At 47.0% G+C, this 14,797-nt stretch overlaps 1 protein-coding gene across 1 annotated transcript in view; it reads right to left on the bottom strand.

Moving 5' to 3' along the window:
- LOC139757017 (zinc finger MYND domain-containing protein 19-like) overlaps positions 1–12,235 on the bottom strand; it is a 131,725-nt gene extending 119,490 nt beyond the window's left edge. The window contains exon 1 of the mRNA XM_071676980.1: positions 12,073–12,235. Coding sequence (XP_071533081.1) covers positions 12,073–12,162 — 90 coding nt within the window. The 5' untranslated portion in view covers positions 12,163–12,235. The remainder of the gene's footprint in view (positions 1–12,072) is intronic.
- Positions 12,236–14,797: the final 2,562 nt, after the last annotated feature.

Genomic DNA, 14,797 nt, shown 5'->3' with positions numbered 1-14,797 from the left:
CCAAGGTAATATAACTCGGCTCTCCTGCTGTGCCACAGATGAAGGCTCCTTTCTATGCCATGCCAGGCTGACTCACAGTCACCCGCTGGGCCCACAGCTCAAGTGCTCCTCTGTGTCATACCAGTCTGAGCTCACCTCCTGTCCCACAGCTCATTGCTCCTCTCTATGTCATGTCAGTCTGACTCACACCCATCGGCTGTGCCATAGCCCAATGTTCCTCTCTGTCATACCCGTCTCATCTCACCTACTGGGCCATAGCTCAATGCCCCTCTTGTCTCATACGCGTCTGTGCTCACCCGCTGTGCCATAAGCTCCGTGTCCCGCAACCTGCCATGAGAATTTCCCGAGTACCTGCTTCTCCTACGAGTGTACCCATGACCCCTGCTGCGCCTCCTACTGCAGACTCCAAGCGAACACAGTCGTCTCTGATACAGTCAACCCTGTGAAGGCGACGTGGCTAAGGTCCTCGGGTATATTAAGTCGTAGCCGTTACCTGACGCCTGAGGGTCAGGTCAAAAGGCCCAGGTCATCCCGGATGCGGTGAGTAAGTGTGGTGAGGCTGTGGCGATGGTGTGTGTGTGTAGTGAGGGTGTGGTGATGGGTGTGCGTGTGTAGAGGGTGTGGTGATGGGTGTGTGTGTTGAGGGTGTGTGTGTAGTGAGGGTGTTATGTGATTGTGTGTGTGTGTGTGTGTGTGTGTGTGTGTGTGTGTGTGTGTGTGTGTGTGTGTAATGAGGGCGTGACGATGTGTGTGTGCGTGTGTAATGAGGGTGTGGTGATGGGTGTGTGTGGTGAGGGCTTGGCGATGGGTGTGTGTGTGTGCAGTGAGGGTGTGGTGATGGGCGTGCGTAGTGAGAGCGTGGCGATGTGTGTGTGTGTGTGTGTGTGTGTGTGTGTGTGTGTAAACCTGTCTGACAGGGCAGTACACAGGTGGTGGGGTTGACACACGTCCACAACATATCCACCGTGCCATCTGCCGCCTACTGTCTCCCCTCCACTCCACCTAGTGTGTTTGTGTACCCTCCACCCACATGCTGACGTCCACAACCCACCCATCCCCCACACACACCCTGGGTTCCCGCACACACACACACACACACACACACACTGCTCCACGAGAGGAACGAATGTCCTGTTTACGACCATGGCTCCCGAGCTCCACCTAAGTACGACCCTACGAGCCTACCACCCCTTGACGACCAGAAGGACTATCTAACCCCCTTGACTACGACCATTTGACCCCTAAAGGACGACCATTTAACCACTAGAAAACGACCATTTAACCCCAAGAAAAACAACCATTTAACCCCTTGAAAACGACCATTTAACTCCGAGAAGACGACCATTTAACTCCGAGAAGACGACCATTGAACCCCTAAAAGACGATCATTTAACCCCTAAAGAACAACCATTTACCCCTAGAAAACGACCATTTAACCCCTTGAGTACAAGTCCAATGATAACTTCAGTCCAAATCGTCGTACTCCAGTTGTGGACGCTACTTTCCTCACGCGGGAAACAGAAAATATGAATAATATATATATATATATATATATATATATATATATATATATATATATATATATATATATATATAGACAGACAGATATATAGACCAGGTCGGGAAGCATCAAAATAATCTGCATGTAAAAATTAATCTAGTATTTGAATTCTCTTTATATCATATACACTTTAATAAGTACTGGTCACTACACTCATCATGGAATAAAACTAGCATTTGTACTATGAACATCTGTACATCACAATAATGTAATCGAAAATTACACCGTTAAATCATCTGGTGAAAAGAATCAGATATTTTTCTTGCATGACAGCAAAGCCGAACATGATTACATACGGCAACAGCTGATATACTACGCCAGTATTTCAAATGTTTTGAAACTGAATATCACTCACGAGTCGGGAACTATGATGAAATAAGAAGTCTTGATAGAAATTAATCAAAAAATGTATATTTTTTGAGGGGGTTGGACTTTAAACTAATACGTGAAATCATGTGAATGTGTTCGACAACTGCGGTGAACGAAGTCCGGAAAGAATAACTTGAGTCCATTTGCGTTCAACCCATCGTCCTCCAGTAAGCTCTCCGTTAACCCCAGTGGGTCTAAGGACGCACTGAACTCTGAGTAAATTTCCAGGTGCTGAGAATACTTACTTGAGCCTTCATGTACCCTTACCGTAACTCAACGATAATGCTACCAGACCAAGAGGGAGAGATGTGGTCTTCGGTGGCAACACCTTCAGTAGCAGCCTACAGGTTCCCCTGGAGCGTCGCATGGTGACCCATCCCCACCACCAACACACACGCACACTCAGACCCTAGCCCGCCTACAGGTTCCCTTCCCTGGGTACCGTCCCCACCACCACCACACAGGTCCCCTCCCCTGGGTACCGTCCCTAGCACCACAAAGGTCCCCTTCCCTGATTGCCATCCCCAGCACCACACAGGTCCCCTTCCCTGGGTGCCATCCCCAGCACCACACAGGTCCCCTTCCCTGGGTACCATCCCCAGCACCACACAGGTCCCCTTCTCTGGGTACCATCCCCAGCACCACACAGATCCCCTTCCCTGGGTACCATCCCCAGCACCACACAGATCCCCTTCACTGGGTACCATCCCACCAGCACCACACAGGTCCCCTCTCTAGGCTCCATGCTCAGCACCACACTAGTCCCCCTCCCTGAGTACCATCCGACCAGCCCACTCCCGTGGCCCAACCCTGGCAACACAAAGACCTGTGATAGGGGCACGTTTTATTGCGGCTCACCTCCAACCCGCCCACCCCTCCAAGACCCGTGGGACCTGCCTGGTGTCTTCACTCTCTCCTCATGCGGGACCACACCTCCAAGACACAAACATCGTGTACTGGACACGCTGCGTGTGTACTGGGGTAACCACCCGTGCGTTTTGTACTGTAAATGTGGACTACACTGGAGAAAAGAGTACAAGCAAAACACCATCTTCAATACTTCGATGTCAACGTCTACGACAAAAGACTCAACAAAATCTTCAAGGAACCAAAGACTATCGGTAGCCCTAGCATTGCAAAAGCCATATTGGTCATCAGACAGAGGAGAAGGGAGAGCTGAGACATCCAAAGACTATTGGAGGAACCAGAAGTGAGACAATTGGGATGACAATTTTAAAGGGTTGGAGTAGTCTCTTTTCTTAGGGATGGTCTGCACCAAGGCATGCTTCCACGAAGAAGGAAAAAAGATGTCGGTTCTGAGACAAAGAGACAAAATAGGCAAGGAAAGCATCAGAACTGGCTGAGAGGCACAGCCTCTTAGGATTTGAGGATGTAATATGACATTTAGGTCATACTCCTTGTCCAAGTGAAGCTGGTAAAGTATTCGGAAGACCCTACAAGAGATGAAAATAGGTGTTCAGTGGCAAGAGATGGGGAAAGGGGGACTAAACGTGAAATCATCCACAGTACAATCAGAGCAAAGTCAGGTTACTAAGGTCCAAAAAAAGAGTAGATTTATCTGCTAGCCAGTTATATGTACATCAATCAAATCCAGGGGGAAAAAGAGGAAAGGTTGAACTCCAGAAGTCACCGAAGATGCTTTTAGTTACAAACTAAACCTACACACTTTCTTCTTCTGGAGGTGTGCTTGGCTTTGCGAAGAGCAGGTGTGCAATGACTCCGAGTAGAAATGAGTACGATTCTGGTGAAGGGAAGAGGTTCACGGTCCGATACGCTCCGTCCCCTGATGCGAGTGGCGTCAGAGCTGGAACGACCAAACCATGACTGAAGATAGAGAGATCTGGCAGGACTCGACCCCGGCAGAGACAACCTCCGCTTTACGGTCAGCACAGCAGAGGTAACTTGGCCAGCAAAGCAGCCCCCATTCCAGAGAAATTAAGGAGAGAAGCAGCGATGGATCGACCGCTAGGCTCATCCGGGAGGAGGGCTGGGCGATGGGCGTGCCCAATTAAAAGTGATGGAGATATGGTGGTGGTTAGAGACGCCTAAGGGGACAGAAACAACAGCGTACGAAAAAGCGGGAGGCGTCCAGACGCGAGAAGCGAGATCGAGTGTGTGCGTGTGCTACAGAGAGAGACAGAATGGTCGTGACCATCTGGGGAACTCGTGTTGGGTGTTTAATTATTTGTACCGGATCGTTAAGCAGAGGGGGAGGAAAAAGGAAAGGGCATCATCACCTCCTCCGCCAGAACCATCTCAAGCGGGGGATTCATCAATTGCTGTACCGTACGTACAGAGGAAATCCCCCAAATAGAGAGGACTTAATCCCGTGTGGATGCGAAGAGAGCATGGCTTCCGTGGGGGGCGGGTCCTCCCTAGGAGGTCAATGTGGGTCAGGGAGCTGTGCATAGCTGGATGAGCTGAGGAGGAAAGGGGCTAGGAAGAGCACTTCGACCAGATGGCTTCAGAGTTGGGAGACTTAGCTAGGGAGAGATTTTCGACCAGATGGCTTCAGAGTTGGGAGACGAGCTAGGGAGAGATTTTCGACCAGATGGCTTTAGAGTTGGGAGACGAGCTAGGGGTAGATTTTCGACCAGATGATCCTGCTACCTCATAAGCCTCACGAACCCTACAACCTCATGAACCTTTAGCCTCACGACCCTCCAATCTAATGAGCCTCACGAACTTTGCAACCTCAAGAACCTCTAGCCTCACGACCCCTCCAACCTCATGAACCTCTACCCTCACGACCCTACAACCTCATGAACCTCTACCCTCACGACCCTACAACCTCATGAACCTCTACCCTCACGACCCTACAACCTCATGAACCTCTACCTTCACGACCCCTCCAACCTCATGAAACTAGCCTCACGACCCTAAAACCTCATGAACCTCTACCCTCACGACCCCTCCAACCTCATGAACTAGCCTCACGACCCCTACAACCTCATGAACCTCTAGCCTCACGACCCATCAACCTCATAAATAAAAGATCTGGATGAATGTACAGTAATGTCTGTTTACCTCCCGTGTACAGTACTGGCTGATTTTACCTCCGTGTAGAGAATACTAGCCTAGCTGAGTTTAGCTCCCGTGTACAATGTACAGTACTGGCTGAGTTTACTTCTCATGTATAATATACAGCACCGGCTGAGTTTACCTCTCATGTACGATATACAGTACTGGCTGAGTTCACCTCGTGTACAATGTACAGTACTAGCTGAGTTTACCTCTCCGTGTACAGTGTAATGGACGTAAGGCGTGCATCTAACCAGTACCCCGACGCCACGTGCGTCGTATGATTTGACTACACCCGGACGCCACGTGGCGTCGCAAGATTACTACACCCCGACGCCACGTGCGTCGTAAACCCATTACACTCATCCTCAACCCAACGCCCTTGAACGCAACTCCTAAACCCCCAGAGTATAGCTGGGTGTAATCACCCCCTGAGAGGGTGCGAACACCCCTGAGTGACCATTCCCCCCACACACACACGGCCGGAGGAGGAGGAGGAGGAGACGAGCGTGTGTGGGTGGGTGCAGCCGCAGCCCCAGGGTGAGAGGTAGGTATCTGAGCCGGGCGTTAGATTTCAGGGTTGGAGGAGCAGGAAGAGAGAGGAGGAGGAGGAGGGCCAGCAGAGCTGGCTAGCCCCAGAGAGCGAGCAGGGGTCCGGTAACCGGGTTGGCCGGCGCCAACCAGCTAGACCTAGAACAACAAGGACCACACCAGATAACAAGAACAACAAGGACCACACCAGATAACAAGAACAACAAGGACCACACTAGATAACAAGAAGAACAGGGATTACACCAGATAACAAGAACAACAAGGACCACACCAGATAACAAGAACGCCAAAAACTAGAACCAATCCATGGCACGCACAACAACAGATAATACGAACCAAGACTAAAAGTCGGCGACTCTACACCACCACAGAATCACAAGGACAACACCAAAACAAAGAGAACAATTACACAAATAAAGGATGTACTACGAGAGAGAGAGAGAGAGAGAGAGAGAGAGAGAGAGAGAGAGAGAGAGAGAGAGAGAGAGAGAGAGAGAGAGAACAGCAGCAGCAGCAGCAGAGAACACAGAAAATGAACACCACCACCACAACAAAAGGCTCAGCAAAAGAAGAACATGGAATTCAACAGAACAAACAAAAGAACAAGGAATTCCATCGAACAAACAGAAGAACATGGAATTCGACAGAACAAACAAACAAATATTTCAGAACAAGAACAAAGACTAAACCCAATGAACAATGAATTCTTAACATAAATAGGGATAAGGATAATACTTTATCAAGAACTAAAAGAACTACAATATAACATAAGGTGTCCTGAAGATATACAGAACACGAACACAACAAAGACTAACACTTGAACAATTGGTATGAAAATGACTACAGAAAAACATACACATCAAAACAAGAAAAATGTCAACTACAAGATTACATTATACTTTAACGAGCAATAATAATAATAATAATAATAATAATAATAATAATAATTATAATAATAATAATAATAATAATAATAATAAATAATATTTTTCTTTTTTTTATACATATTCGCCATTTCCCGCGTTAGCGAGGCAGTGTTAAGAACAGAGGACTGAGCCTTGGGGGGAATATCCTCACCTGGCCCCCTTCACTGTCCCTTCTTTACGAAAATTAAAGAAAGAATGGAGGAGAGGATTTCCAGCACCCCGCTCCCTCCCCTTTTAGTCGCCTTTTACGACACGCAGGGAATACGTGGGAAGTATTCTTTCCCCCCTATCCCCTGGAACAGTATGTATTATATATATATATATATATATATATATATATATATATATATATATATATATATATATATATATTCTTTTTTCTTTCTTTCAAACTATTCGCCATCTCCCGCATTAGCGAGGTAGCGTTAAGAACAGAGGACTGGGCCTTTGAGGGAATACCCTCACCTGGCCCAATTCTCTGTTCCTTCTTTTGGAAAATTAAAAAAAAAAAAAATGAGAGGGGAGGATTTCCAGCCACCCGCTCCCTCCCCTTTTAGTCGCCTTCTACGACACGCAGGGAATACGTGGGAAGTATTCTTTCTCCCCTATCCCCCTATATATATATATATATATATATATATATATATATATATATATATATATATATATATATATTCGAACACAAGTAACAATACTCATATACACGAAGCCAGAATAATATCAGTAACCATTAAAAATATCCAAATCAAATATAAATAGAATAGTCTAACAGAACAAGAAAAACTTACACGAAAATCACACACACACACACACACACACACACACACAGAACAAAGAAAACAACAAAAAAGCCAGCGCAAGAAATATACCAGCATTAGGAAAATGAAAAATAAACCATTAGAATCAAGAACATTTATTTCAACACTGCCTCATAATTTTTAGCGAGAAAAACACACACAAAAGCGAATGGAAACTAAAATAACAAAAGAAGCAATAATGCATGAAGTTAAAAAAAAAGAAAAGAAAAATATAACATTGCAGTACCAAGCACAAGACGGTACGCGAATCAACTCAAAACATCAACAAATTAATAATAACAGGAATGGCAATAATTCACAACATGACATCCTAATAGCAACACGGAACTATTACTGTGCATGTGAACACATTGGGGGAGGGGGAATAATACCACACCCACAACACAACAGCAAAACAACAAATACCTAGGCAATACCTCATGACAACAAAACCATAACAAACAAAAAAAGACATTAACACACATACACATACCATCCATGGATATAAATATGTACATCAACAAAGACATTAACACACATACACACCATCCATGGATATAAATATGTACATCAACACGATAACAAGAAAATACAACCCAGATCAAAACTTCAAAATAGAAATTTGAGCTAATTTGTAAATGATGAAGGCAGGTTACATTCCGTACGAGGTGAGGTGCACATGTTAAAAGTCCAAAACACTACACACATATCCCAACACCGGGTCGTGTTAACATGACAGGGGGTAAAGGTGACCTCCACCCAGCCTAGGCACCATTGAAAAAAAAAAAAAAAAACCAGCAGACATCTTAGCCTGCATCAAACTGCCGCCAGCCAAGACAAATGGTCCAAAATGTAAACCCTGAGCCAGTTTGAAGGGCTGGCAACACGGGGGAGAGGAGTAGAGACACAGTAATTAACAATGAGAGACGCTTGCTGCCCCGACCTCACACACCCACCCACTCCCTCATAACTGCACACCCTCTCCCTCATAACTGCACACCCTCTCCCTTATAACTGCACGCTAACTCCCTCATCGATGCATACCCACTCCCTCATCACAGAACACCCACTCCCTCGTAAGTGCACACTCACTCCCTCATAGGTGCACACCCACTCCCTTATAAGTGCACATCCACTCCCTCATAGGTGCACACCCACTCCCTCATAGGTGCAGACCCACTCCCTCATAACTTAACGCTAACTCCCTCCACTGCACACCCATTTCTCATAACTGTACATCCACTCCCTCGTCACTGCATACCCACTTCCTCATAAGTGCATACCCACTCCCTCATAACTGCACACCCACTCCCTCATCACTGCACGCCAACTCCCTCATCACTGCACACCCATTTCTCATAACTGCACGCCAACTCCCTCATAACTACAGTCAACTAAATTCACGTATCACAAGCTCTCATGCCTCCTCGCTCAGCCCTTCAATACATCTGTACACAGAAACGTTCAATAGTTTAAAAGTTTAAACGTTATAATAAACGTCCTGCAATCACCTAGTAAGGTCAGGCCCCTGGTAAAGGAGACTTGTGAGCGACCACTTGGAGGGCGGCTTAATCATGACACACACACCAGTGGTATACAGACTAGTATCCCATGAGAGCCATGCAGTGCAACACCGACAGGCATGCATGACACCATGCACCAACTAAATTAATACCATCATACACACACACACAACCTTAAATATCATTCATCTTTCGACGGAAAATGATATCCGACTTGTGTGTGATATGATTTTGGTCTTGTGTTTATTCTATCGAAAAACTTCCTCACCATCTTGAGATCGACCGAGGCCAAACCTCTCCACACACACACACACACACTCACTCAAGACAGTTAAGCCAACCGGAAACAATTTATGTAATGCTTTCTTGGTCGTCTTGCTGCTCGGTTACAAGAGCTGTATCCTTGTAACCACCAAATATAATGATACAGAATTTATTGTTCCCTCGGTCACTACGTGAGCTGTAGCCTTATAACCACCAACTGTAATGATACAAAATTTATTGTTCCTCGGTCACGAACAATGTCATAATTCCTCTTCTGTCATATACACAATAAAAAAAATTTAAAGTTAAATAATGCTTTATGAAACTGAATGAAAACAAAAAACACTTTAGCCAAAGCAAGATTGTATCAGCGTTGACCCACGCCCCATTCAAGTTCCTCCTCAGTCTGGCTTCACACTCGGTATGACCTCGAGCACAATGTTCTGCCTGGATAACCCTCAAGGATTAATTGAAGTCTGGCCCAGACACTGCCATAAATACATTTTCTACGTCCCCCTCAACCTGACCCCCACTGGGGTACTGTAAAGTCTACTTATTCTTTATCCTTACTATTATCCTCTACAGACTTTATACACCACAGGAGATAATATACACTAAGGCGAGGTTCACTCTAGCAGAGTAAAGCAGTAACTAAAACACTCTTATCCCCCGCTTAATTCACGTGAGGGTAACACTGAGTCAGCCCCGCTTACCATCAGCTGTCAAGCGGGCGATCAGGTGTACTGCAGACGTCTGGCAGCTGCAGCGTTCCAGTTCCTTAAACCCAAACTATCGTGCAGTAGTCGTGTGTACGAATTTGCACTTTTACGAATATCTCCCGGATCTTTTACCACTACTGGCTAATGTTACTGGCTGGCGACTTGTCCTTTTCTCCTGAATGTCAGACGAGCGAGGACAACCTACCACGGTAATAACAGCAGCTGAATGTCCTTTGTCCGGAGTAATGGCAGGCTGGGCCAAAAGAAAAAGAAAAAAAAATATACACCACGTGGATTACACACTGTGCGAGCGAGGCTGTTACAATTCCAGGGAAGAAGAAGCGGTTGCTCAATCGTATATATTTCTAAGGTCGAGCGAACAACCACAATTCTCAGCACATCCCTCACTGGGGGTAACCTTACAAAATCCCGCAGGAAGCGTCTGGATGACATTTACCTTCTACAGGAGACAAAATGAGGGGCGGGAGGGGAGGACAACAGTTCTCGCTAGCGCGGGACACCCCCACCGCGGTCTACCGACCACCTGTCGACCCACACACACACACACAGACCACCCCCAAGCATTTGGGCCGAGGTTCCTCAGGACACACAAGAGGGGCAGGTCGTCAAAGTCAGGTATATTTTCTACAATCCTACCTACACCGGTGTATGAGGAGGCACGGGGGGAACAGACGGGCTTGACGAACGTTAAATAGCAAATGGCATTACACATCCTATCACACACAACCAGCTCAACGCACGCCACACGAGGATATTGATAAATTAAAAACTCATATCAAACATGAACGTGACCAACTTGACCAATGAAGTGTGTACAGCCATTAGCTTTGTCAGAGTGATTACTCGTCCTTAAAACCAGTTTAGACTCTCGTAGATCTATCATATCACACGGTTACAAAAGAAAGCGAGGTACAAAGACTGAAATTTACGAATATGTTCCCCCCTTTTCTTGAACGAGGAAAACGTATTGGACGCTCCCACAATCTGACTGGGAGTCACTTTGACCTTTCCCCCAAGTCCCTCCTCCCCCTCTCCCCCAACACGACCAATGCCATTGCCTATCTCCCCACTGCACACGGCCTCCACGACCCAAAATAACTACTCGATCATTTCATTGCTTAGTCACACACGATCCAGTTATATTTTCCGATCGACTGTGACACACATCAATGACATTTCTCTCTCTCTCTCTCTCTCTCTCTCTCTCTCTCTCTCTCTCTCTCTCTGGTCCGTACTCGTTGTCGAGGATGATTCCATCAAGCAGTGACACAGCCACGGGGTGACAGACAGACAGACAGACAGACAGGCAGGTAGGTTCGAGACTGCGAAATGCCAGCACGATAAAATGTGAAACGCCGCCCACTCATGATAAAACACTGGGGCGTTCGAGGACCACCATAGAAGGAAGACATGGGAAGAGCATCCTAACATACTGAGGACGAACTAGATATGAAATACGAATAGATGAAAAGGCAGATCGTTGAAAGATACCCACTATGAAACGTAAAGGTGTCTGGCTTTAAGGTGAACGCCACTCCCAACATGAGAGAGACATATTTTAAGTTATGGATGGTTGATAGACGAGGTAGGAGTGGGAGAGGCGCGTACAGGAGATAGGAGATCACTACATACACGTAGAGGGAGTACATAATGTAGATCAGAAGAACGGATGCGAAGACATGGAGATCGAAAAAGAAACATACGTGACAGAACAAACATGGAGACACATAGATAATGGGAAAGAGATAATTAATGGATGTCGAGTCTAACTCAAAGCTAGAAACAAGGGAATTATGAGAGGAAAGGACCCACTATAAAGATACAGGAACACTGATAAGAAATCTTATACTACCAAGAGGATAGAGAGCTGTCGAACCCCCACAATATTTTACTGAATCATGGAAACTGCAACACAGCCATGGATAAGAGACACATGATATAGATGCCTTAATATAAATCCCAATCTGCTGAAGTCTTTAATATTCTTCTGACTTGAAGGGAACGAAAATAATGCCTTCAACGTGATGGTACTCAACACTGGAGGAAAAAAGAATAGTTACCCCATAAAAGACATTTGGATGTCATAGCTCAATACATATGACCCGCCCAGTAGGAGGGGACGACGTCCAATGTGCTGTTCAGTCGTCTGAAAACATGGACAACAGGACCCTGGGAGAGCCGAGTGCTCCATCAAGAGCGACTGACAACATGCAAGTTTTCGCCCAACCCGACATCATGACTGCACCACCACCCCACCTCACGCCGCTCAATATTCTCTCTCCTCTGTTCACAACTCACCTTTCCCGCTGCTCTCCCTAGCCGTACAATCCCTAATTTCAGGCCGCTCACAGGCTGCGAAGGAGGTGGAGTCGCTGCCACAATCTTCATCCTGCTCCTAAATCCTTATATCCACGTTTAACCCACAACGCTACGATCACTGCATATGTTCCCCTCCTCCCAACACCCGCCCAGCAAAACAACTGTAAATGCTCGGACACCGCAGTCACTGCCGGGCAACGTGTGTCGGCCATGACGTCACAACCATCTGCGCCAGGGCTGACAACTGTACCGAGTCGCCTACGTATAGTATAAGGCTCTCGATTCTAACTAACTCAGTTTTCTCAAAGTTAATTTCATACCCCTTCTTAAATCTTTCCTGGATGATAGATCTTTAACTGTTGCAAAATCTGATGAAAAGCATAATCAAGATAACTGAAAGTACGTTGTCTTATATCGTACGACCTTTAAAATTGCTATTTTTCATTATTTCAATTAATTCTCAGTTATCGTAAAAGAAACAAGAGACTTCACGATAAATTACTGGCGGAGGAATCCTGTAAATTCCTCAGTTATGGAGTACCGTGGCAGAAGCCAAGCGAGTAATACGAAATAAATTGGTTAAGTAATATTTTCCTGTGAGGTGTGGGTCATGACCACATGACTTTTATTTACCAGCAATATGACCTCTCGACGATAATCAGACTTATTTATTTATCCATTTAAGAGCAGATGTATGTGTCGGTCTGATAAGGATCCGCAGAGGCGGGTAAGTGTTGTCTTACACCCGCCATGCGCATTCTAAAGTGGCATACCTGACGACCTGGCGGTTCAGTGATGGTTTTGCTGAGGTAACCGACGTGCCACTGGTGCCGACTGCCTTGCCTGCCGCCCACCGCTCACGCCATCCACCCACCTGCCTGCCTCCTGCCGCCCACCACTCACGCCATCCAACCACCCACCTGCCTACCGCCCACTGCTCACGCTGACACCCACCTGCCTGCCTGCCGCCCACTGCTCACGCTAACCCATCCACCTGCCTACCGCCCACTGCTCACGCTGACACCCACCTGCCTGCCGCCCACTGTTCGTGCTAACACCCACCTGCCTGCCGCCCACTGCTCACGCTAACCCACCCACCTGCCTACCGCCCACAGCTCCTGGCACTCACTTACCCACCTGCCTGCCGCCTGCCACTCACGCCATCCACCCACCTGCCTGCCTGCCACCCAACGCTCAAGCCACTCATTCGTCCACCTGCCTGCCTCCCACTGTTCATGCTAACACCCACCTGCCGCCCACCTCTCACGCAACACCCACCTGCCGACCACTCGCACGCCACCCACCCGACTCCCTTGCTTGGTAAATGTCATTTGCCCAGCTAAATAACCTTCATACATTCTACCCTTAAATACACATGGCATACACACTGCTCCTACATATACCATATATATATATACAGAGGCCCTTCTCTATGAACTCCTAGGAACACACTTTCTTGCGTGACTCAAATGCCAGGTAGAGAGAGAGAGAGAGAGAGAGAGAGAGAGAGAGAGAGAGAGAGAGAGAGAGAGAGAGAGAGAGAGAGAGAGCTCAATTGGTGGTGTACTGGCCACTCCCAATACACCAGCTTGAGACTCCAGGCGTATACAGTACCTTACCCTTGAGGCAATCCCTTAAGTTGTAGGTTGTTGACAGCAGCTGCCCAGGGTAGAGTACTATCGCCCCGACTTAGGAGCTATATGGTGGTGCCCAGAACCATCTCATACCCGTCCATGTCTGGATTGCTGATCTTACTCTCTATGTCTCATCCAAACGGCACAACCGGGCTAATCCTGGCCAACTTCTCCTTACAAGCACCATACACTCAACGCTCCCTTACTTTCCTCACATGTGTCATCTTGCCATCTCCTGTCAGCACAATCGTTTTTACAAATGTAATCGTGATATAGTCCAGCAAGCCTAAGGCTCCTAACCCACATCATGGGGTGCTAAGAATGTCCGGGTTCCCGCCTGACTCTCCTGCCAATGAGAGGGAGGGTTCATACATTAGTAGTACCGGCCCCTCCCACGACCTTTCCCCTCTCTGATACACCTGCCTCGTTTTCTATTCACTATACTAACATTAGTGGTCTTTCTAGTGTCCTCTCTTCTCTTAAACACAATCTGTCACGCACCTCTCCAAATATCTTCCCTCCCTCCGAAATGAAGTTCTCAAAATCCCCCCTTTCGCTCACGATTCCGGTCCAGGAATGGTGCCACTGCTTGTTCCAACATCAACACACCTGTTGCACGCCTCGAGAACCTTGAGTCCTCGAGGTTGTCTTATCTGGCTCGGATGTTATCTGGCTCAAGGTCTGTCTCCCAACGACAACGCTTCTTCTTTGTTTCGCCAACTGCTCGCCTAATTCTACGAGTTCTACATCTTCCTTCGCCTATCTAAACTCCTGCCTTGAGGCCGTGACATCCTCTCAACCACAAGGAAGAGATCCTCTACTTTGGAAATTTCACCGTTCACCACAGGGAACGGTTGAATTCCCCCCATACGAATGGTGGTGCGATTGAAGCCCTCACGTTCTCCTTCTTAATGATCTAGAGGAAATTATCCCTCACCTCACCCACATTCCTGACCGCCGTGACCTCTCTCCCAAAATTCGGGATCTGGTTTTTCCACCTCTAATCCTTCGCGGTGTCGATACACAATCTCGCCTCAATTGGTTCGTCTGACCACACTCATAAAAACGGC

Source organism: Panulirus ornatus, chromosome 24 (genome assembly GCF_036320965.1).
Source record: "Panulirus ornatus isolate Po-2019 chromosome 24, ASM3632096v1, whole genome shotgun sequence".
Taxonomy (NCBI): Eukaryota; Metazoa; Arthropoda; class Malacostraca; order Decapoda; family Palinuridae; genus Panulirus; species Panulirus ornatus.
This window is presented reverse-complemented; position numbering and strand designations above follow the sequence as displayed.